General features: G+C 39.4%; 1 protein-coding gene across 2 annotated transcripts in view; it reads right to left on the bottom strand.

Annotated features, from left to right (window-relative positions):
* LOC127579010 (eyes absent homolog 1-like) overlaps positions 1-25,070 on the bottom strand; it is a 196,013-nt gene that overhangs the window by 56,755 nt on the left and 114,188 nt on the right. For both annotated transcript variants that reach the window (XM_052031642.1, XM_052031641.1), the window contains exons 7-10: positions 21,128-21,210; positions 19,553-19,733; positions 16,600-16,742; positions 12,783-12,866 (exon numbers count right to left, since the gene is read on the bottom strand). In XM_052031642.1, the coding sequence (XP_051887602.1) occupies positions 12,783-12,866; positions 16,600-16,742; positions 19,553-19,733; positions 21,128-21,210 (491 nt within the window). The remainder of the gene's footprint in view (positions 1-12,782; positions 12,867-16,599; positions 16,743-19,552; positions 19,734-21,127; positions 21,211-25,070) is intronic.

Raw genomic sequence — 25,070 nt, 5'->3', positions numbered from 1 at the left:
ACAGCACAGGAACAGGCCCTTCAGCCCACAATGTCTGTGCCGAGCATGACGCCAATTTAAACTAATCTCTTCTGCCTGCACATGATCCATATCCCTCCATTCCCTGCATATTCATGTACCTATCTAAAAGCCTCTCTCCTGAGTGTGAGTTGCCTGCACACCTTTCGTGATTTCCACAACCATTTGGAGTATTTCAGGGGAAATTAGTTCCATATTGTCTCAGGCACGACATTACTGGACATTCACAGGTCCAACTAGGTTCACCCACCGCTACCCTGAACTGAAACCTGTCAGGTAAATCCCTTAAATGAAATTGTTCTGCTCACACTCCTCCCAATGATCTCCCCCTGATTCCCACCCCCATCTCCAGTTGGTGCACCCAACAGCTAATTCCCTGAGGCCCTCATCCCTGATTCTCCAATCCTCCAATGCCCCCCCTCCCCCACCACCGACCATCTGATCTGACAATGGAAGCCTTGATTTTCCACCACTTACACCTTGCTGCTAACCTCATCATTAGCCCCAGTCCTTGATGTGATTATGGGCCAAATGTTTCTTGCCTCCTCCCTCCCCATCTAAGATACTATTTCCTGCACTCCCCAACCCAGCATTCTCAAATCCCTCTTCCCTCCCAACCTATCACAGCACTGGCCCGATCGAGCCCACAACCATTGGTCAACTCAATCTTTCCAAACTCTGGCTTCAGCACAATCTATTGATCTGACCAATTGTCAGTACAGACATTTTCGTTGTCCAGACAGGAAAGGTCAACAGCATCCTGCTCCCTGGCATACCTAAATTTAATCTCTCGGGTGCACTAGAATTTTGATACCTTTCTTCAAATGTTTATCAAATTCCTTCGTAGAATCATGCCTGACTTAGGTTCAATAGATTCTTGTGTTGAATCATTCCCGATTAATAACCCTTTATGTGAAAAAATGTAAACTCACGCTCTGCTGTTCTAAAATTACATCCCTCTCTGCAGTCAAGAGGAAATAACCTTTCACTGTTTACTCTTATAAACCTTTTTATAATTTTACACACCTGTTAGTTCCCTTTATTCCTCATTGCCGCAGAAACAATGCTATTAATTCAATTTCTCACTATAATTATATACTGACATTTCTGATATTATTCTGTAAAAGCAATTTTACTCTCTTCTTATGCTCCAAAATCTTTACAGAATAATGTAATTGTAGCCAAACCAGTCTTGTGTAAATTGCCATCACTTCCTTGCTTTTATATCTGGTGCGTTAAATCAGAGTTCCATTTGTTCATTTTATAACTTTTCTACTTTCAAGAATCTGTATATACGTAGCCATAAATCTCCCCACTCCTCTATTCCATTAAGTGTTTTAAAGTTTGAGATTCTGGTCCACCCTTCTGTAGAAGTGGCAACACAACAGTTATTTTAATACTTAAGAAAAAAAGGCAAAATTAAGAACAATATCAGCAATCTGTTTAAACAAACATTCTTCTCTGGGTTCATTGTGTCATTGTAGATTCCTCTTGTGTCATCTTGATCATGTGACCTGAAAGGGTTAGGTCTGTGACTCATATTAGAAATGCCTTATTAAATTCTGCACTTTAAAAATCCATGGTCTACTGAGTACATTATGTTCTATTTGTTTTCTAGACTAGTTTAAAGGGTTTAGTGGGTTCTGTTTCACTTCTTTTGCCTGTAAGCCAAGCCAACATTGGAGTAAGGCATCTGCAGCTCTTTAATGTCCCTGAGTGCACAGCACGCATGACTAACATAGTGTAAATAAACACAGCTGAGCCAGGCAGAAATTGGAAGGTTTTCTCATTAGAAAAATAAAATAAACAGATGCGGTTAAGCGCTCTGTCTAAAGTGTTTGTCCAAAGAATGGAGATCTCTCAGAAGTTTGAGCACAAAGGTGACAGGGCCAAGTCTCGTGTAAAAGGAATGGAATCTGCACGGTCCTTTTAACTAATAGTCCTTGGGGAAGCCTGTTGATTTTAACCTTAAAGGAGTGTTACGTCTTGGGATTTTGGCAGCTTTTCTTTTGGTTCTTCAATAACAAACTTGGGACAGTGGTTTTGTGTTTCACAAGAAGCAGAATTTATTGAAGTTGCCCATTGCTGATGCTGGGCCAAGAAATACCTAATTCAGCCAATCTGGTTCAAATGGAGCTGTTTTTATAACACAATGGAGACCATGAGGCTCTGTATGAAACACAAGGTAATTCAACAAACACAGTAATCATTGATCTCTCGATCACTGAAATACCTTTGATGACATCCTTTTACCATTACAGAGCCATTCTAACTACACATTCAAGCAAGAAGTTATGATGTTTTAAATCTTAACTCTTCTGAGAGTATCAGAACAATGTAAAAAAAAGATTATTTTCATGTTTCAAATTTTTTTTTTAGAAATATCAGGATTCTGTCATAAAGCATATTTTGGTGGTTTACGTACATCAACTCTTTTTAAAAGTATTTAACTTAAAAAAATACTCTGTTCACTTTATTTCAGATATTGCTAACGCAAGGGCGAGGAGTTTGAGCCATAATATTCAGCAAAACTAATATAAAACAGAAGTGCTCAATATCACAGTAACATTTCAAATACATTTAACAGGTGGTGAGCAATTCTACCCGGGATTGCACCTCCTTTTTCGTCCTCATTCCTCCCCCACCCCCCCAACCCCTCATTGGAGAACCTTTAAGGAACTTCTCAGGAGAAGATACATGGATATAAAAGAAAAGGAGCACTATTCGAAGCAGCGGGTCTTGAGGTAAAGGCTGTGACCCAAACTCCATTCTGGTGGATTGTAGATGGGAATGGTTTCATCCTGCCACTGCTGCTCTCTGCACTCATTCACCAGTGTGGTCTGATCTGAAGGATCTTCTCTGTACTCCTCACCTGCCCATAGAGCATGGGGCAGCCATGGTCTGCCAACACCAGGTGCCACTGGGTAGACAGCCGGATTCTCCTTGAATCACAGAGTCATACAGCACCGAAACAGGCCCTTTGGCTCACCATGTCTGCTGACCGTTAAGTAACCATCTATACTAATTCCATTGACTAGTACTTGATCCGGTCTCGACCCAAAACATCGACTGTCCATTTTCCTCTACGGATGCTGTCTGACCCCCTGAGTTCCTGCAGCGGCTCATTTTTTGCTCCAGATTCCTGCATCCGCAGTCTGTTTCTCTGAGTCTTCTACACTTTGAGGATTCAAGTGCTTGTCCAGGTGCTTCATAAAGTAACTATCACCACCATCCCCACTGACAGTGCGTTCCAGATTCCAATCACACCTCTTCAGAGGGAAAATTCTTCCCTCTAAAGTTCTTTGTCCTCACTTTAAACCTATACCCTCTGATCTGAGTCACCTCTGCCATGGGAAACATTTTCTTAATATCTACCCTACCTATGGTTCTCATAGTTTTGTATACCTCTGTCAGGTACCCTCCCCCTCACCTCCCAGCCTCCTCTGCTGCAAGGGAAACAAACCCAGCCTATTCAATCTCTTCTCATAATCAAAACATTCCCTCCCAGGCAATATCCCAGTGAATCTCCTCTGCACCCTCCCAGTGCAATCATGTCCTTCCTATGGTGTGGTGACCTATGGTGAGTTTTCTGCAGTTGAGGGGGAGTGGTGTAATGTGGAGGGGTAGTCCATGCTAGGCTGTAGGCCTTGTGTGGTGTGGCTACTAAGACCAGGGAGGCGGGGGAGGGGGCACTGCTGTTCAGGAAGTGGCCTCCAGGAGGGAGTGGGAGTTGAGGGAGGGGATGAGTGAGTGGGAGGGTTAGTTGGAAGGAGACTGTAAGAGGGAGAAGGTTAGGAGGTGAGGGTTTGAAAAGAGAGTGTAGTAGGTTAATTGGCTGCTGTAAATTGTCCCTAGTGTGTAGGTGGGTGGTAGAATTGATGGGAAAATGGGGAGAATAGTTTACACTGAAAATTGGTGGGGGGAAGGGGTTGGCATAGACTCAATGGGCTGAATGTAATCATTTCTCTCGTATTTTATTTTCATTGTCCCAGGTTTCCCAATCCCATTCCTGCTGACCCACATTGTTAGTAGGTTTTTGTACAGATAGTGTTCCTACATACTCAATTGAATCTTAAATAGAATTGATTGAAACATATAGAATTCTGAAGGATATTGACAGGGTGGAGGTGAAGAGGATGTTTCCCTTTAGTGGGGGAAGTCTAGAACTAGGAGTCAGTGTTTAAAAACAAATGGCCACCCCTTTCAGACAGAGATGAGGTAACACTTTATTTTTTCTAAAAGTCACGAGTCTTTGGAACAATCTTCCTTAAAGGGTTGAAGCAGAATCTTTCAATATTTTTAAGGTAGGGATAGATTCCTAATAAGCAAAGGGGTACAAGATTAGTCCGGGTAGACTGAACTGGAGTCAAAATTAAAATCAGATCTGCCAGGTTCTTTTCAAGTGGCAGGGTAGGCTTGAGGGGCTGATTAAACTGCTTCTGCTCCTAATTCACATGGACACATGGTCCAAGTTAAAGTGCTGAAAGGAATTAAAATGGTTAAGAATTGTTTTTATTATTAATGTAATTAATGGTAATAAAGTCACTGAAATTTTGAAGGAAATGTCTGCACAATGTTGTGGGCCAAAGGGCCTGTACCGTGCTGTAGTGTTCTATGTTCTATGAAACCAAGAGACATAGTGGATTGGCATGAACAGGAAAACTCTTTATAGTCAAACATAAGATGGGTCTTTGGGAAGGCAGTGAACCATTCTTTTTGCTTCTGATGTTGAAAAGTTTGAGATCCTTTGAGCTAATAAGCGTGACCTCAAAAAGTTATTGCATTCTAAATCCAAAGCAATTCAAAGTTCCAGCATGAGCTGGTATTTACAGGGCCTGCATCCCAGGAAACTCCCAAGTGTGATTTTCCAACATTTCTTCCCCATAAGGACCAACCTACACTGCAAAAGCTGACTTAATCCTTAGATTAAAGCCTGTGCAGGCCTAATGTGGAGGCAACTGAAGCAGCACTGAATTTATGCTGTGTTTTAAGTTGGCTGTTTGAATAGGACAATGAGGAGCAAACCTTCTCTGCACCCCACATGCTGTATCTCCATTGTGAGTGCCCAGTGGATCAATGCAGTTGGAGCTTCTCTTTACTGTACCTAACTTTGGTCTGCCAGAGGTTAGAGTGTAAATGTTAACTGTCTGTGAATCAGATGATTATAACTGGAAGTTATGATGGGCTTCGTGTCCAATGCATGAAATTTATTAGAAGTTGTAATTAAATGCCGATACATTACCTTATCTATAATTTATTTAGGTTTAGAGATACAGGAATTTATATCCCTGGCATTTCCAACATAGTGACCAATGTACCTAAAGGGATCTTGGGTTGTTCAAACGCTTCAAGGATGCAGGATGGGTGTGATAAGCATGTGAGATTTACAGGACGCATCAGGGATAAAGAGATCTTCGGAAAATTCAAGATTATTAAGACTGAGCTGCCTTCTCCCAATTGATTGTTGTAACTCCAGTGGAAAATTAATAGAAACATCCAATGGAACAATAGGGTTTTGTATATCCAGTGGTGGAACTGTTTGTATATAGTGATAGAATTCACTATTCACATTGATATACAGTGATAGAATTGATTTGGTATAATGACAACTGAGGAACAGAATCAGTGAATTATGTTGACACTGTGACAGGATTCCAAAAGCTGGAGTTACTTTTGCCTTTAATTACTGTGCAATACTTATAATATTAGAAAACTTCCAAGTTTGGCTGAATATTGGTACCAAAACTACAATTCACAATCTAACAATGGAACAAACAACTGTGCAGTCTGGTTCAGGTGGTACGTTGCCACATCTGTATGATAGGAGTGCATTGGTTCAGATTTTCATTTGTACATCATGCTTATTGTAGACATCGTAACCCTCCAAGTGCTTTCTCATATATATGTGCCAATAATTTTGAATGTCAAATATGTGGAGTATAGTAGCATGATGGTTATGTTCCTGGAAATGTAATCTAGAGACCTGGATTAATAACCTGGAAGAAGCTCAAATTCCATTTTAGTAGCTGTGGCATTTGAATTCACTTAGTTAGATAAAAATCATCATTGAGAACTAGTATCATTATTGTTGAGCATGAAGCCACTGATTGCTGAGCAAATCTAAAGTCCTTAATCAGAGGAATTCCTTTACCTTTACCATTATGTATCTGACTCCAGACCAACAGCAATGTGATTGACTCTGCAAATCATTCAATTCTTGGGCAAGTAGGAATATGCAATACATACTTGGTTTGCCTGTGATCTCCATCTCCTGTGCATGCATGAAAAATGGACCAATATCAGATTCATGTTGAATCCTCAACACCAGAAAGAAGAACAACTGTCCTTCACAAAGTGCTGGTTGCCCATTGGGCTTGTCCCACATGGAAAATGCCCATGGTCAAGGCAAGTAAAAGAGGGAGGTCTACCAGACACCTTTCATTGTACCAAGAGACCAATTTCAATCACAGTTTTTGAAGCAGTTGGATTGAGCTGGCCCCAACCTGCCATCCATGCTTTTGTTAGCTCTCTATCTGCACTGCTTGTGAATGTGTGGCTTCCAATGTCCCTGAGTCCTGGGTTCAATGACGATGGAGTGGGCCACAACCAATGAAAGGGTCTCTTTATGATACAAACTGAGGCCCTGCCCACTGCACCACCCTGATGGCCTTTGGCACCTTGTGCTGTCAAATTCCAACACTTAAAAATTTGCAATTGATAGAAATAATTTAAACCGATACAAAAGAAACTGAAAATGAAAAGAATAAATTTATTTTAAAACACGTTAGAGTATTGTTAATAATTTAAGAACAAACATACAGTGAAGCAAGCAAAAATCTTAACAACATACTTTTTAATGAAGATCAAAAACTGCTTTCAAATGCTGGATGCCCCATGTGTGACTGGCATAAAGCTTAGAGCTAGGAACAATTCGTGTCTGGCCACTCAGTTCAATAAACTTCCAAAACACCTGCATCTGAACTTGAGCACGTACTGTATCTCCACACTGCAGGGCAAGTCCAGAATATGCTGACACTCATGTTACAGCTAGTTAGCAGTTCTCTACGGACCCACTAGCTAGCCATCAGCACCATCCAGATTGCTGTCTTGTTATATCCCTTGTCAGTCAAGAATTTTCCAAATATTCACTTCTGTGTTGTGTATTCCCTCTGTAGAGTTTAAACGAATGTTTTACTCCTCTCTTCCTGAGAGAATACAGCCAAAGACTTCAGGAACTTGTCTGAAACACTTTCTTAAAGTGGCACTGTGTATCATTGCATTCAATTTACATTATTTATAGCACAATAGATTAATATTAGTTTTCCATTGAACTTAAACACTCAGTCAGCACTAAATTTAAAGAAATTATTCCTGAGGATTATCCTGGAATTTGGTCAAAGCTGTATTGCTCAACATCTTGAGTTCTGAAACAACATGACCCTCAGAAGGAAATCCAACTTCCCCAAAGTACTGCAGCCTAGAGAGTTAATGTAATAGCGGTCACAGCCTATATCCGTTCACATCCACTTAGATCTCTCGGAATACTTCCTAAACCAGACTCCTGCTGTTCTTGCCTCCTGACTCAGGACAATATACCAACTAAAGGCTTCCCCACCACCCCCTACTCTTCCAAAGTTATTAATTTACAGTCAACAGCGGAACTATTGCAGGGAATGGTGTACGGATGCAGTCATGATGTCACCAGCCACTTATTCTCATTGCAACTTCTGTACAGTATAATTCTCCAGTTCCTTTCCATGTTCAGAAGCTACTTTACAAGATCCAATAGAGAATTGCTCATCAAACAATGTGAAATAAACCTACTGACTCCACTTCCTTTTGGCCAAACATATTGCAGCAAATTCCTGTCAGGGGAATGACTGGGTTGCTGTTAAGTTTGATTTTCCTTACAGCATTATTAATAATATAATGGCCTTTCATATTGAAATAATGACTCCAGCGTCAAGAGATCTGTTCTTCTGTAACAATAAAAAGGTGCCCCTTAATTTTTTTTTGACAGGAAAAGCTGCCATAAACTTATTTTTTTATTAAAGTCAGGGAATGAAACAAACTTAAGAGTTTACAACCAGCGCCAGCATCGAGTATTCCCAGGTCAGGGATAGCTACAGGGCAAAGTAAAGGAGTCTTTGATCTCATTTGTCTGGGCTAGTTCTGAATCCAGAGTCTAGAGCTATTAGAGATAGTGGTCTAGAAATTTGATGACAATGTGCCTATTTCACAAGCAGATTCTCAAGTCAATACTTCAATCAGGGATTCGCACAAACATGATACAAATACTTTAACCTAGTTTTAATTCTTCATTTTTAACTGGGGCTTAAACTCCTCCCCCCAACCTATTTTTTCTTCCTCAGCCTCATTTTACCTTTCTCATTTGATCACTTGACTCCAGGAGATTTTTCTATTTAGAATACGGGATTAGAGTACTACTGCTAGAATTAGAGAGTTATTTTACGCAGCAAAAAACTGCTTAATGGAACAGATTTCCAGCTCCTTGAGTCATATTGACTAAAACTTTGGGGGCTCCAGGGTTATGTGAGTCCATTTTCAGGCCCAAGACAGGCCAAAAGTTTCGGGTGTCTTGCAGAAGCTAGAGAGAAATAAAACATGTCTGAATGTGGGCATCAGGCATCTGCTGAGCTCTAGGCACCAAGCGTGTTGTTCACTGGCACATCACCTGCTGCAGCCCTACTGATTTGGAATAGCTGCAACTGCAGGTGCTGGCTTCTGATAGGTCCTGGAATGGGGGTGGACAAAATCATGTGGAAGCTGGTACACACTGGCTATAGTTTTCGGGAGTTCCTTGGAGCCGGGTGAACATACCTACTGATACCGGCTGCATAGGAAGGAGTTAATGAGAAGTGATTTACATCCAGTGGTTCTTGAGCTGAAGCCCCAGCAAGTGTGGGAAGACCAGAGGAGAAACAGAAGGGCATTTGATCTTTTTTTCAACATAAAGACAAACCAAGGTGGTCACGTCTTAAGATCTTTCTGATGTGCTAGTTTTTAAGCAGAAAATTGCGGTAAATCTACCATAGGGATTACTGGTTTATGATGACCACCTCTTGATAACAATGATTCTATCTTATCCTTCATTCCATCCTATCATAGTGAATTCATCAAGCATTGGATTGTCTGCCCATTAGTGGATAATTGGAGCTTGGTATGGATCATCATGAGACATGTTATCAATGGGGTAAAACTAAACCTAATGGTGCTGTAATAATCCTGCTCAGTAGGAGATGAATTGTAGGTTCTAAGCCTGCTTTGATTGGCACTAACCAACTTCTAAGGGGTTTCTTAACTTGGTGTTAGGTTGTTCATTTGAATATCTGAGGAAATTAATGTCCTGTTTAAGTTGGACACAGAGACATCTAAATATTGTATGTCGTATGTACTTCAGGCACCACAAAGTCCAATTTCTCTCACTGCATACTTGATTAAGAAATTCACTGGGGGTTATGAGAAAAAGGACTCTAAATCCATGACATCAAATATTGGTTAGAGAATGTTGAATCTTTTGGAAATGCTACAAGGGAAAGTAATTAGTGAAGGGTCTCATGATGTAAATTTAGTTACTTCCTCACAAAAACCAGTCATCTTCACGGTGTCAGTTTTAGCAAGGAATCCCATAAGTTCATGTTATACAGATGTTTCTAACAAGAGTGAAATCTTTGGAGGAAGCCGGGCAAAGATGATATCTCAAAGAATTTTACAGCCCATTGTGTCCATTGCCAGCTCCTCAAGAGAGCTCTTTGAAATGTGTACAGTACCATTGACAGACTGGTGCCCATTAGCACTGTACCCATACATTACAAGGAGGCAGACTTGTACCCACCAGTGTTATACAGAGACAGACCTGTTCCTGCCAGTACTTTACTCTAGTGTTAATCATAGACCTGTGCCTACCAATACTGCATCCCAGTGTTATACAGTGACAGACCTGTCCCCACCAGTACTTTACCATTGTGTTATACAGAGACAGAACTGCTCCCACCAGTACTGTACCCCCGTGTTGTACAGAGACAGACCTGTGCACACCTGTTTTGTACCCCAGTGTTATACAGTGACAGACCTGTCCCCACCAGTACTTTACCATTGTGTTATACAGAGACAGAACTGCTCCCACCAGTACTGTACCCCCGTGTTGTACAGAGACAGACCTGTGCACACCTGTTTTGTACCCCAGTGTTATACAGAGACAAAACTGTTCCCACCAATGCTATACCCCTGTGTTATATAGAGACAGAACCATGCCCACCAGTACTGTACCTCAGTGTTATAAAGTGACGGACCTGTGCCTACAAGTATTGAACCTCATTGTTGGAAGGAGATCGACGTGTCCCCTCAAGTTCTGTATTCCTGTTTTAAAATGTGACTGAACTAATTTTGTGCCATGTTTTCTTGCATACGTATTAACATTAGCAGAAGTGTAGACAGGAAACTGGAATGTAAAATCATGGAATGACTAACTCGATCATTAATCTTCAAGCTCCAAGGTAAATCCATGCCTCCAGCCCAACAGGTTATTTCAGAAAATCACAGGCTTTTACATCCAGCAACACCAACAGACGTGATACTGATCTGTTCAGGGTGAGGTGCTGTTGTGGCAAAGGGCTCAGCCGTATTTGCCTTCACGTTATCAAACAGCAAAGATGCCAGAGATGTCTGTATCCCACAAAAGATCAAAAAATAGCTAAATGATGAGCTTGTTGTTGATAACCACATTTATGATTTTGCCACAAATGGTGCTAAATCCCTCTCTCCTTGCACAAGTTATGGGGAAGATCCTTGCCTGCCACATTCACAGCAAGAATGCATTTCTTTAGGTTGAACCAAGCCATGGGTTTAAGGTGAGAGGGGAAAGATTTAATAGAAACTTGAGGGGCAACTTTTTTTTTACACAGAGGGTGGTCAGTATATGGAATGAACTGCCAGAGGAAGTGGTTGAGGAAGGTACAACAACAACTTATAAAAGACAGTTGGACATGTACATGGATAGGAAGGTTTTAGAAGGTTATGGGCCAAATGCAGGCAAATCAAACTAGCTTAGATGGGCATTTTGGTCAGCATGGACCAGTTGGGCCGAAGGACCTGTTTCAGTGCGATATGACTCTATGACTCTATAAAAGTTGGAAGACACTAGACAGGTGTGTGTTAAGTGTCACTGTTGGCAGGTTTTTAATCTATACACCTCGTATTTTGTTGTTGTGCTTTTTCACTTTCACTGTCTCCTTTTCATGCCTAGTCCAGCAATTCAGCACTGAACTTCTGCTGCACCGTTGAAGTTGTGGTGTTATAATCTCAAAAAGGCTATTTTTGAATCAGAAGGTAAAAAACTATGATGGATATTACAAATTGCTTGACATTAATTGAAGAACAGCATCATATCAGTGATCATTGTGTATCACCTCTTGTAGAAAAGGATTGTCCAATTACATGTCATTGGGACTTTGTTTGCCTTGGCAACAATTGTGATTAGCAACAATTGTGATTACAGTTCCTAATTACTTCATTGGCTATGATGTAATTAGGTAATTTTTGTGCATATAAAAGGCATTACGCAAAGCAAAACTTTCTCTTGTTTACTCTTTTCCGTTTTGCTTGTCACTTAACCTTTAACACCTTTTCACCCTCTTTATATCTGCTGCCTCTGGACCTCTAAGAACACCAGTGAGCAACATATAAAGTAAGGTTTTGTGTTTATCACATACTTTTCGTAAAATCAGGATGTGTCAAAGAACCTTATAGCTAATCAAATCATTTGAGATATTGTTCTTGTAGTAATGAGGAGAAAATGGAGCCAGATATTGAATACTTTTCTGAATGACTAAAGCACACCTTAGGCACAAGGACATGTGTTTGAACGCGATGGCCTTCTCTGCTCAATCCTTTTAGTGAAAGCATTAGTTAGAGTGTGTGATAAGCATATGCATCAGCTCTGCACAGGGCTCATCAAGAGCTCTTATGTTAATTCCCATTAGAACTGCTCCCCATAACATGGTGGAGAGGATGAGCAAAAGCTCTTGTCACTTGTCACCTCTTGGCAATGAATATTGAAGAGGGCATTTTTGATGTTCCTTGTTCCTTGTGACCCTCTCTAATACTTTAGAAGTGCACCACGATGTATAGCCAACATTTCCACCACAGGACTGGGTTCTGCTTAACAAACTTACTTTCCCATATGGCCCAGATGAACATAAAAACTTTACAAAGAGCTGGCTGAAAACACAAGAACTCGTGCTAGAATGTTAATGCTATTTTAAAAGGGAGTCTTCAAGCACCTGATTTTTCTATTTTCTCCACATCTGGTGACGGAAGGCCCATTATCCTGGATGCTCGATGTTTTATTATTATAATCCCCTGCAAAAGCAGTCGCCTTTTAAATTCCAAAGACTTGGTCTTATGCGCTAAAATAAGTTAAACGTACAGGCTGACAGAAACTTAATTTGGAATGGTTTCTTCATAAGCACAAAGACATTGTCTCAGTCGATTGACTTAATGTTACCCGAGTCCTCAAGGGGTTAATTAGAGCCTCTGTATACCACATAAAAGGGGGCTTCTACTATTCATTTGGTAAATAAATACACACACACACGCACGTGCGCACACACACACACACACACACACACACACACACACACACACACACACACACACACACACACACACACACACACACACACACACACACACACACACACAGCATTCTTTATCCTCTGAGGGGTTTAGAGTAAAGGTCCTACCTTTCCATATCGGGTGGCATATGTCCCTGTGAGTAATGAATGGAAAACAATGATGGTTTCATCCAAGTCCCACACAAAAACCCGCTGTGAAGAAAAGAACCAAAAAAGGGGTTAGCTCTGGCAATAGTTGAATATTGTTAGTCTATGAATGGAATCCTTGCTTATGTCAGGTTCTACTGGAATCTGGCATGATCACAGTCAATTTCTTGGAGTTGCTAGTTGTATTTGGGGGACAAATAACAGCAGCAGTAACTCTCTGTGCAACCTCTTCCCTCCCCACCAGCCCAAGAGAGGCACTTGAATTTGAAAAGGAACCAATATTCAATGCCATTATGAATAGAGTAGCTGAATACTTCAGGAAGTATTTTCTAAGGTATTATTATAAATGTGTTGAGGCTGATCACATGTTAACTTAACAAGAGCTGTTGCTTTTCAGTTTTCATAGAAAAATGATCGGAATCTCAGAATATAATGCCCAAAACACTGGTAAAATTCCCAGAAAACCCTGTCGCTTCATTTCATAAAAATAGAATTTGAATCATTCGGAAACTGTGAACTAGTAGCCCTAATTGTAAACAGATAGAATCCTGGAATTCAATCCCCAAAACACCTGTAAGAATCATGGAATCCTGTGTAATAAAAACAGTATTTGACTTATTTCATTTACTGCAAATCATTGCTCTGTGCAACTAAACCATGACAAAGATATATTGTGGAATTGTGATACCTATATTTAATGGGCAGTATGGATGAAACATATCCTATATCCTAGAAATGGCCAAAAACGTTTCATGCAAAGCAAATCAGTATGAAGAGCAGCCACAGTTGTGGCTAAACACAGTGCCATTTTGTGCTCAACATGATTACATAAAAAAAACAGAGACAAGCATAACCACTTAGTTCTTTGTGAGTGCTGATGGTTAAAGGAAGAATGTTATCATGGACATTTCGAGTATTCCATCCTCGAAACTGAACAGTATAGCTCACCTTTTTGTGCACTATGTAGTCCAACGTCTCTGCAAAATTAAACATTATAGAAGATTGGGGAATTATTACATGGTGTGTAAAGTTGGTGTTTTCCTTTCCAGGTGCTTTGTGTGTCTGGCATCCCAATCCAAATTGGACCCCGGACAAGTGCAGTGGCATCCAATGACATGCAGTGCATATCTGGATACGGTGTTTAGAATCTTCAGCCGTGCCTTGTGGCCTGTTCAGTACCTGTGCCACTCAGACTTCTTTCAAGTGGCTGTGAAGACTGCTTTAGTGTGACTTATAGGGCATCTCTTTAATAAGGTCCCAGGCTGATGCTGGGAATTTGACTCAAGTATATCCCCTTTAAGTCATTCCCTTACCTGCCTCTCCCTCAGATCCCTCACATCCCATCAAAGGTATTGAACCTCTCCATTTCCCAGGCTTGTGGCTATCACCTGGAACCCCACCCCCTACCATCCCACCACACCTAACAATTTCTTCTGACCACTGACACCGCACCAAATGACTTGTACATCGAAATACACAGTGAAACGCATCTTCTGCGTAGTGTTCTGGGGGCAGCCTGCAAGTGTCGCCACGCTTCTGGCGCCAACATAGCATGCCCACAACTTCCTAACCCGTACGTCTTTGCAATGTGGGAGGAAACCGGAGCACCTGCAGGAAACCCACGCAGTCATGGGGAGAATGTACAAACTCCTTTCAGACGGCGGCCGAAATTGAACCCCGGTCGCTGGTGCTGTAATGGCATTACGCTAACCACTACACTACTGTGCCTGCCCGGTAGTAATTGCACCCTCTCCTACTGTATCCCCTAATCCCATTCCCTCTTCTTACCAGCCAATCCTCATCCATCTCTCCCCATTCCAGGTCTCTCTCCCCCAACTTCCAGGACCTAGCCCTGTCCAGCACATAACTCATTTCACATCTGTGCTCTTCCCTGTTGTACAACAAATGTTTAACACATCTTTGCAGGAAGTTGCTGCCCTTTGAAAATGTGCTTTTTGGGAACATTTTGATTCATGCAATACTGTAACGTCAATAACTTTGGTTCAATCACCATCTTATATCTCCTCTGATTTCAATGAAATTGAACATTCAATGTACAACAGGATGAATCAATGTTAGCTGTTTTAGAATATTATCCAATGTCAAAAATATCCCCAGGAGATTTTTAATACTCCCTCCGAAAACATACTTAATGCCTTTACCAAAATTCAAGTCATTCATCACTGGAGTACTCCTTCACTGTTGTCCTGGAATGTTATCCAAGATTATCCACTCAAGACTTGAAGTGATACATGTACTCTCAGGTTTCTGAATTTACCATCTGAGTTGAGGCACTTGATACTGAATGAAAGAACAGGAAGTACAGAACAGGACCTCCTGTCTAATGTAACGAAGAAATCGAGCTATAAGCCAGAATATTATAATCATTTAAATCAATGAAGTTCTGCTTTACTTTGCCTTCTCAACTTGGTGCTGATTAAATAAAAATAATGCTTTTGAATACCTTTGGGTGAAATTCAAAATGAAGGTGCACACAGCTGGCTCTAAAGGAAGGGAGCTGGGGCTGCTTTCATCTTCAAGAAACAAATCCAATGATTTGTCATATTTACTACAAAATCCAACAACTTGCTGGTTAAAATTACACTGCATGGACCTTACTTCCAAATAATGAAACAAAAATCTGGTGGCAAGCTCAGTGACAAATTATCTTACTCAAAACTTGTTTGGATTCTAATTGTACTATTCTTGAAAAAAAACACAAAACTAAATATTAAGGGGATAAGTCACAGAAATATATTAAAAAGCAATCCATTGAAAATACATTACTCTAAAATGCATGCCACAGAGCTGATATCTCATGTGAACATATTAAGAAACAATACAATGGTCATACTGAAAAATACATTACAATGTCACATTAGAGGGATTTGTCATTTAGGATCCTAGGTTACTTTAAAAGAGGATGTCATTGGACTGTTATAAAGGGATATCATAGAATCACTGGAATTTATGGTACAGGAGAGCCGGAACAATAATCCTGTTTCTCTCTCCAGATGCTGCAAACCTCCTGAGTATTTCAAGCATTTTATGTTTTTGGTTGAGATTTCCAGCATCTGCAGTTTTTGCAGTCACAGCCACTGGAAATAGGACCCAGCTGTTAGGCCCAGTATAGAGAAGTTGGCAGGGTTGGTGGAGGGGGAGAAGAAAGATTGTGTAGTGTGGGTGGGCAAATGTTTGGCACAAAGCCAACAAAATGCTGGTGTACCTTTCAGATTCAGTAGCCCACTGGACACAACAGTACAGAGGAAACATTCTTAAGAAAATAAGAAATTGAAAACAGCTCAAAAAAATCACGTCCTACTTTGCGTAAGGCCCCAATATCAGCTTCACTGCTTATTGATGGTGGTAAGAGAACTCACCCAAGGCTGGAATAGCACTGAGTACATTTCTGGGACAGATGGAAGTGACACCAAGCCAGAGCTTCTCCCCCAGTGAAGGGGAGGGTGGGTGGAAGATCAACACCTGTAATGCTATAATGATGCGATACCTCAACCTTAATGCCAACTCTTTCACATTGTAGATCTCAACATTATGAGTGGAATTGTAATTCAGACATACTGTGAATGCAACACTAATTTTGTCACAATAAAAACTGACTCCTGTGGTTCCATAACAATAAGTTTGGAAAGGTGTGGTTCTTATACCATAATACTAAGAAAGCACCTGTAGCTCAGTGTAGAATTATAACTGATTTATAATGCACTAACACTTTGGAAGGAATCTAAAGGTCCTGCTAAAATTGATAAGTGCACAATACCTCAATATCAGTGTCCAGTGGAGGGGAGGGGTCATTGTTCCTTTTTGATCTTCCACGTAACTTTCCATCTGAGCTTCTCCGCTGTCGATCTGAATCCAAATCTTTCACAGGGGTCCTTGGTCGACTGACAGTACTGTAATCTCCTGGAACAAATACATTCAGACCATTCACCTCAGGCTGAACCCAGCTCTTCAGAGTTTTGAAGCAATCCCATTTTTGGGGTGAGAAATTTATATCTGATTTCCACTATAAAACAGGCATTATAGTATTGGTCACACATTCTATAGTATTCACCTCCTGATATTTGGTTTCATTGAAGTCAATGGGATGGGATATAGGGGAAGGGTACAATAGGATACCACCAAGCTTATTTGGCACTGGTGACCACAGACTAAATTTTATCACTTTACATGTAAGTTAGTCAAGTTCAAGAATGTGAAAGCAAAGCAATCTAGTGACAACATAAGGAAATGATGATACCACTGTGAAAGCAGAAGGATGTGATGAAAAGAATTTGTTATAAAGAGGCTCCTTCGGATTTGCTAATGCTGTGGTAGCTTGTTACGGGGGATCTGTGATTTTCCCTCATCACACTTGCTGTAGCTGTTTTCAATAGTGATTCTGTCACTGGATAGAGTCACTTTGCAGATCCGACCAAATGATTCTGGGCTGACATACCAATGCGGTACTGAGTGCTGCACTATCACAGGAGTTGTCTTTTGGATGTGACGTTCTAGCATGAGGTGAATCTGCTCTCTCAAGTGACATTAAAAAAATCACGTGATTCTATTTTAAGAGAGAGCAGCAGAGTTATCCCCAGTGTCCTGGTCTATACTTATTCCTCAATCATCATTGCCAGAATAGATTATTCAGTCATTAATGCACTTTTGCTTGTGGAAGCTTAAGTGTATATATTGGCTCTTGTCTTTCCTATAATCCAACTGTGATCATAGTTCAGAAGTATTTCATTGCCTGTAAGGAAATTTGTGATAGTCTCAAAGCGACATGAAAGGCATTACTTAAATGAAAGTCAGTCTTTCTTATAATATGGCTGTTATTCCCACCTCATTGAGTGTAAACACGTTCCCCGATTTGCATTGCAACACCAAAATGTTAGAATGATTGACAGGCGATAAACTACTGGAAGTGGTTCCAGGTGTGTCTGCCACATCCTCCAGTCTTCAGTGAATTGTTTAGATTGCTATTCCATTTAGCGTTATTCATTTCTATGTATTTTTTTTCAGTCATTTACAATCATCTTGATGTGCCACAAGAATCTCCGCAAGTTGGCAAAACCAATGTACCCTTTACATATAGACTCCCTTCTCACATTTCTCCATTTTACACTATAAGCCTTCGGTAAGAAGGCAATTTATAAAGAATTCTATTCAAGACAGACTTTGATTTGTACCAGATTTCCACATTAAAGCAGTCACCCCAAAGCAACTATTTAAATTCATGAGCAATGACATATTCCCCGCTACTCCTGTTCCTTAGACCGATAGTGTTTCAGTATTTTGTAATCACCCAGGTCTAATAATACTTTCTGTAGTTACAGTTTTTGAAGCTCATCATTTGTAATCAAATTTGTAAAATAATTTATTGCAATTTTATTGGACAAATACATTTCAAAAAGACACTAAAATTAATTTGCAATTAAACATTGAGCTGAAGATCAAACATAATTTCACTTTTAATTTTAGTTATCTGATGCAGGGTAGGGTAATTAGTTTTCATACATTATTTCTGCTTTCATCATTTCCACCTATAACCTTGCTGAATACAATATAATAATCCAGCTGGAGTTGGGAGTGGCATGGTATGACAGAGAATTAAAATGGTCAAATTTATTTACAGAAGCTAAGAATGGAGTTGTTCCTGGAGCTGTGGATGGTATGTTACTTATCAGAGAAGGATTTAGTTGCAGGAGAGGGGAATGGTCAGATTTACCTGGGGGAGAGGGGACCACTGCATTACTTGCAGGTAGGCGAATTGTGCATTATTGTACTGCAGGAGGCCTGTAGGAGAGAGTCAGGGGTTTTACTTGCAAGAGGGGGGAATAGTGCATCAGTAATAATTGAAAACCCACTTAATCACTTCCGAAAGGAGATGACAGTGATATATTAACTTGCAGACAATGCCAATCGTATTTCAATTCACTTCCTTTCTTAAAAACTAGATGATAAAATTGTTACTTCTAATGATATAATGTTACCGTTTGCATTGTAAAGGATTTGAAATCTTGTTCTGGGCCTCTCATTTGTTTGCTAGATGGTTCTGGCTGAGATATCCTCCATTGCCCACCACCCTCCACCCAACTACCTCTCACACTTGAAAATACCTTATAAAGATGTTAACCATTATAATACAAATCTGTGGTAAATCTGCACTGCCTTGGGAAAGCAGCCAACATAATCAAGGACCCCTCCCAACCCGGTCATTCTCTCTTTTCCCCCCTTCTAAAAAGCTTGAGAACACATGCCAACAGCCTCAAGGACAGCTTCCATCCCGCTGTTGTTAGACTCTTGAATGGACTTCTTGTACAATAAAGATGAACTCTTGATCTCTCCATCTACCTCAGGGTGGTCCTTGCACTTTATTTGTCTACATGCGCTGTCTATTTATTTGTCTACCTGTACTTTCTCTGCAACTGTAACAATATATTCTGCATTGTTCTTTTTTCCTTTTGTACTACCTCATTGTACCTATGTATGGAATGATCTATCTGGATCGCATGCGAACAAAAGATTTTCACTGTATCTCGGTATATGTGAAAATTATAAAGCAATTTCCAATATTATTAATATTATATCTTTTGATGATCCTCAGTTTCTAGGCTATTGAAGGCTTTTTGCATTGAATTAATTTAGTACAAGACTGTATCTAGAGCTCAGAAGTAGCAGATACGAACACTTGCTTCTGGGAGAATTGAAGACTTATGTCCTGCCCTTACCTGACATTGACTCCACATTTGTTTGATTGGTTATAGCAATTGGTGGTTCCGGGATCTGATAGGTCATTCCAGAAATGGCTGATGGACTTATGCTGTTTGCTGTTACATATGGAGAGCTGTATGGAGAGCTGTAATACTGTGGATATTGCCCTTGTGGGAAGCCTGGATATGTAGCGTATTCCTTGGAAAACAGAAACAACCAACAATCTGTCAGTTTAATCAAATTAAATACAAACACCACCAACTCTTTTCTGAGTAAGTTGAATTGTGTTTAGAGCCCAATGCCACAAAATCTATCACAGGTTATGAAAAGGATTTTCACATTTGTTTAGGTGGCAGAAATCAGGTGGAACGGGAGTTAAAATCCAAGCATTATCCCACTAATCTACCAAGTCAGACAGGGGGTTCAGAAGTATATGTCTGGGCTAGAACATATTGACAGGATCCCTAAGCCATTTTACTGGCATGCTGACTAACTGTCCAGCGTGGACACTTCACTCAGTAGAATAGCATTGTCATCTCAAGTATTCTTCTGGGGTCCCAGAAGAGATTGATAATTAATTGGCAGGAGTCTATAGAAAGCAAAAGTATACAATTTCAGTCTTTTTGCTTCTCAACTATAAATATGGTGAAGCTGTGAAAGGAAAGGTTGTCTGAATGCAGGATCATCCAATCATTTGCTGAAGAATCTGTTAGTTTTTCTTTGCACTGTGGGAATAAACTCATTGGGTGGGGATGGGGCTAGTAGGGGGAAGAACATCACATCATAAAGTCTCCAACCAGGATTAGCTGTTATTCAAGAAATGAACTTTCCACAGAATCCTAAGCCAAGACACATAACCTCTACAGTATTGTATAAATAATTTGATTGACTGATTCATGCAGATGATAAATACCAAAGGTTTCACTGCTTATTGCCATAGTCCTTTCTTTAAGAAAACAGAGGAAAAAAACTTTCTTTTGCTGGATGGAGATGCCCTTGCTCACTCAACTTTTCTATTCCCAATACAATACTATCTGTGACTGTTGAAGAAAACGGACTTCACAATGGAACTGGTTTAACATTGATTAAAGCTTCTCAGTGATCATGCATGGGTGAAATATGGCTCTGAGATAAAGGGGATATTCTTCTAATGGGCATTGAAGCTCAGGTATTCATAATCTGCTTAAAATAGAAAATGTAATTATCGTTACATGGTGTAATGGCTACATGTCTTGGTTTGGGATTCTTGGTACCTGTTCAGCTGTATCCAATAATTGACAAGAGGTGATTTAACTGTAAATTGGGCACTCTAACCAATCAGCACTCCTGCTGCCCTTGGACAGGGAGTGCCCTTATGTGCCTCATTAGGAGGGCTACATTAGCTCTTTTGCGCACCTGCTATTTTTAGTACTTGAATAATAGTTGATATGCAGTCCTTTCTGAGGAACTGCACTTTTCTCAATGGTTTCTCAAAGTTCAGGTAGCTTTGGGTATGGGTTCTATTCTTCGTAGCTAAGATAGTATAGTTATTATAAAGCTAGTTTCTGAGGGATATCCTAAATATCTGTTGAATTGAATGATATCAATCATACCTGTTGTGCACTGTTAAAGCCTGTTGAGCTGGTGATTGTATTGTTTCCCTGATAAATCCCTGACGTCGCTGTCAGACCACTACCTGTGAAAGAAGAACATATCCAATGATACTCAGTTTGCAAAGATAATGTGCAAATTAGTACATTTGTAGAGATAACTCTACATTCAACTTTCTCCTGTACTTTTTATACTATCTTGATGTCTTCACTTGTAGCCCACTTTAAGCCATCTACTTTCATCAATTTCAACAACTGCTGGCTTTCATGAAGATAACTGTTAAGAGAAGCAATACAAAAAATACATAAAGACATAATCATAGACAGGAAGATTTGTGAATACAGTGATAGATGAATAGTCTTGCACATTTATAGATTTACAGATGGGCAGTTTTATAAACTAACAGGTGAAAAGGTTTATAGATTGACATTGGACAGATTTATGGACTGGCAGGTGAATTACATCACACAGACAAACAGATGGTAAGGCCTCTAAATATGTGGAGGGTTAATGGACGAACTATATAATGAAAAGTGTGTGGTTTTAAACTTAGACAAGGTTACAGATGGATAAATTGACCGTTGCCAGGATAAATTTGCAAATGGATAGAATTGAAGATTGACATATTAAGATCTCAGTATATTGATAGCCTTTTAAAGATACATGATGTCATGCTGCCAAATGTTATGTAATTTTTTTTCTTAAAAAAAGACAAATAATCCTCGTCCAACTATAAAGAGTGGTATTTGCTAACTTCATTCCTGTGATTATAGGTGGGAAAGATTGACTTATTTATTAACAGTTAGAATTATGGATTAATAAATTAATTAAGATGTAAACTAGCATTCATGTGGGATAGAACAGAAAGAGAACATGGCAAATAGTTTATGGCCAACCTATGGTATTCACAGTGCCCCCGAGCACTCTCCAGATTAAAGTTTAAGAACATAAGCAATGGGTATCATCAGGATAACAATGAAGTCAGCTTCACTGGCTCCTGCAGTTGGATGGTCTGGCAATACTCACTGTCAAGGCTCGCTTGAGGTCCACAGTCACATGCATCCTTTGAAATGAGACAGGATCCACAGCATTTGTGAAAAGAGTGCTCTGCATTTCTGCTACTTTTCTGGAGATGGCCTGGCTCTGATTTTAAGATTATATACTCTAGTTCTGGATTTTCCCGACAAAAGGAAATAGTTTCTCCATTTCCTGTGTATTGAACCCTTTAATCATTTTATTCAACCTGATTAGATCAGCCCTCAACTTTCTAAAACAAAGGTTGTATGCCAAGTTAGTGTAATTGATCTTGCTACTTTAACTCCTCATTTTTGTCAATTTACACTAAACTTCTTCTGAGAATATATCTTGCTTGTGGTTTCTTGCCCAGAATTAAAAGCAGTACTCCCAATGAGATCTGACCAAAAGCTTTACACAACTAAAGCCTTCCTTCCTCAGTTTTGAATTCCAATTGCCTTGAAATATTTTTTCAAATAATTTTTGTGCCCATGCAGACTAATGAATGGACACAAATGTATTGATAAGCTCACATATAGATGGGCAGGATCATGCTAAGAATGGACGCATTTGCAAAGCATGTAGGCAGATTTACAATTGGATGGGATGCATATAAGCCAAAATATCTTCATGTTCATACAACTCATGAGTGGCCAGATAAATGAACAGATTTTGATTGAAATACAAAGATTGGCTAAAAATTAAGACATTTAAATAGCGATGGGATAACACATAGATAGACAAACATATGCATCAATTGACAGATTGTGGATTAGCAGATTTACATTTTGTTAGACTTACAAATGGACAGATGGGAAAACATATTAATTATACATTAGTAGCTGGATGGATTTACTAATCCAGAGATTCATAGCTTGACAGGTGGTGAGAATTATTGATTAACCAATGTAGATTGACAGATGGACAGATTTACTGATTAACAGATGGCCAGATTTAACAACAGACTTATTTCCAGATGAATATGCTTATAAATTGATATTGATGGACAAGTTGATAAACATTAGAGTAATTTTTAAAAAATGATAAATAATTGTAGGTGAAGACCATTACTGCAAAAAAATGGAAAATCAAATCTCTGCCTCTGAATAGAAAGGAAAAAAATAACATGGAAAGCTACAGATTAGCAGAAAGGTGAGTTTTCTTGACAACTATATTCATATGTGTAGGAATATTGACACACACTAATTGGTTCAGATATGGATTTACAGATGAGCAGAGTTATTGATAAGCTCACTAATTATAAAATGTATAATCAAATGTAAGGTGTATATAAACCAACACTAGTTTAACAGTTAACAGTTGCAGAGATTAACAGCTAAAAATTGACAAAAGACTAGATCAATGAAAGGAGTCATAATCTGAGATATATTCTGTAAGAATTGTGGCCAATCTTCTGATGGAATCCACCCAGTTGCACTGGCAGTTTTCCCATTACTGGGCTATTGCTGAGCAGAGGCTGTAGTGCAGCCCCTGTTTAGCAGAGAGATAGCATGGGACAACTGGTCTCTACTGGAGGACATCTCATGGTGTCTGATGGGACAGTTTCCATAAATTTCCCCACTCTCAGACTGGATAGTTCACCAGTTCATAGCATTAAACTGGCCCATTGACAGAAACAGAGAAATCAGCTGGGAGAACATTAAGTAAAGCTTTTTTATTTGAGTAACAAGTGATATTGAATATATTGAGCTGTTTTCAAGTCTCTGTGGGTATGAGTGTGTGTATCTGTGGGTTTTTAGGTTTTTTTACTTTTAAAATTTATTGAATTTAAAATGCATCTTTGACAGCCTGTGAGCCTGGGGGCAGATCTTTACCAGCTGTCAAAGCTGTTGTGTGAGTGCAGCCAACCTCTAGTGTTGAGAAAAACCCTGCACTGCTCTATGCCATATGAACAAGCCGGGACCTAAGTTCCTGCTAGAAGAAATGACCTTCTCAGGGCAGCAGCATATCTACCCAATGTGTGCATGCGTTTGTACCTTATATACACGTAGATGGATAGAATCATAGTTTTTCAAAAGTTAACACTATAGAAATTTCTGATCCATGGATATGTTAACCAATGAAAGATGATAACTGAGTGGCTTAGAACATTAAAGATAAATGAATAAATTAGCACATTTTAGTCTGTGGAGTGATAATACAAGTAATTACCATAAATAACCCATTTCAAAAGGATTAGTGGTAATTAAGAAATACAAATGAGTGTGATCACAATTTTCCCCCATTTGATTTCTGTTGGTTTTTATTAAAAATGTTTTTAATTTAAACTGTGAGTGTTAATTATATAATTGGAAGAATTATCTTGCAGAAGTTATTAAAGACCAGAAAATGAGGGAGTTGTTTTTAATGCTTGCAATTAATGTTGAAACACTTGAAGTTAATGAAAGCATGTCTCCTGAAATTAATCCACCTCCCACATACTGTTTCTCTCGGTAAATTCTCCATGCTATGATCCTTAAAACTGTTGATGATTTAAACAAAGTATATTAAACAAAGTCTGACAAAAGGTAGAATTTTAGAATAGCACAGAACATTCAAAAGTGGCCTCACCAAAACTAGAATAACATTATCTGTCCAATGTCCTTGAAATATATGAGCATTTATTAGTCATACTGACAGCAGCTTTACCTTGATAGATAGTTTCAGTGGATGTAAACAATTGTAACTAAATTCATTCTCACCTTTGCTAATCAACATCTTTTTAACAAGCTCCAATATGTATTATGGTACAATTAACCAGACTAAAATCTATCAGATATTGATTAACCCATTTAGATCTCATCAAATGCTATCAGTCTAAGTTGTATTGCTCATCCCAGCAATGAAAATTTTCAAAATGAAATTGGATAATTATTGGGGGCCGGGGAATTTTATAATGTTGGAAAAAGAGCATGGGAAGGAGATATTGAG

Source organism: Pristis pectinata, chromosome 16 (genome assembly GCF_009764475.1).
Source record: "Pristis pectinata isolate sPriPec2 chromosome 16, sPriPec2.1.pri, whole genome shotgun sequence".
NCBI classification, from domain to species: Eukaryota; Metazoa; Chordata; class Chondrichthyes; order Rhinopristiformes; family Pristidae; genus Pristis; species Pristis pectinata.
This window is presented reverse-complemented; position numbering and strand designations above follow the sequence as displayed.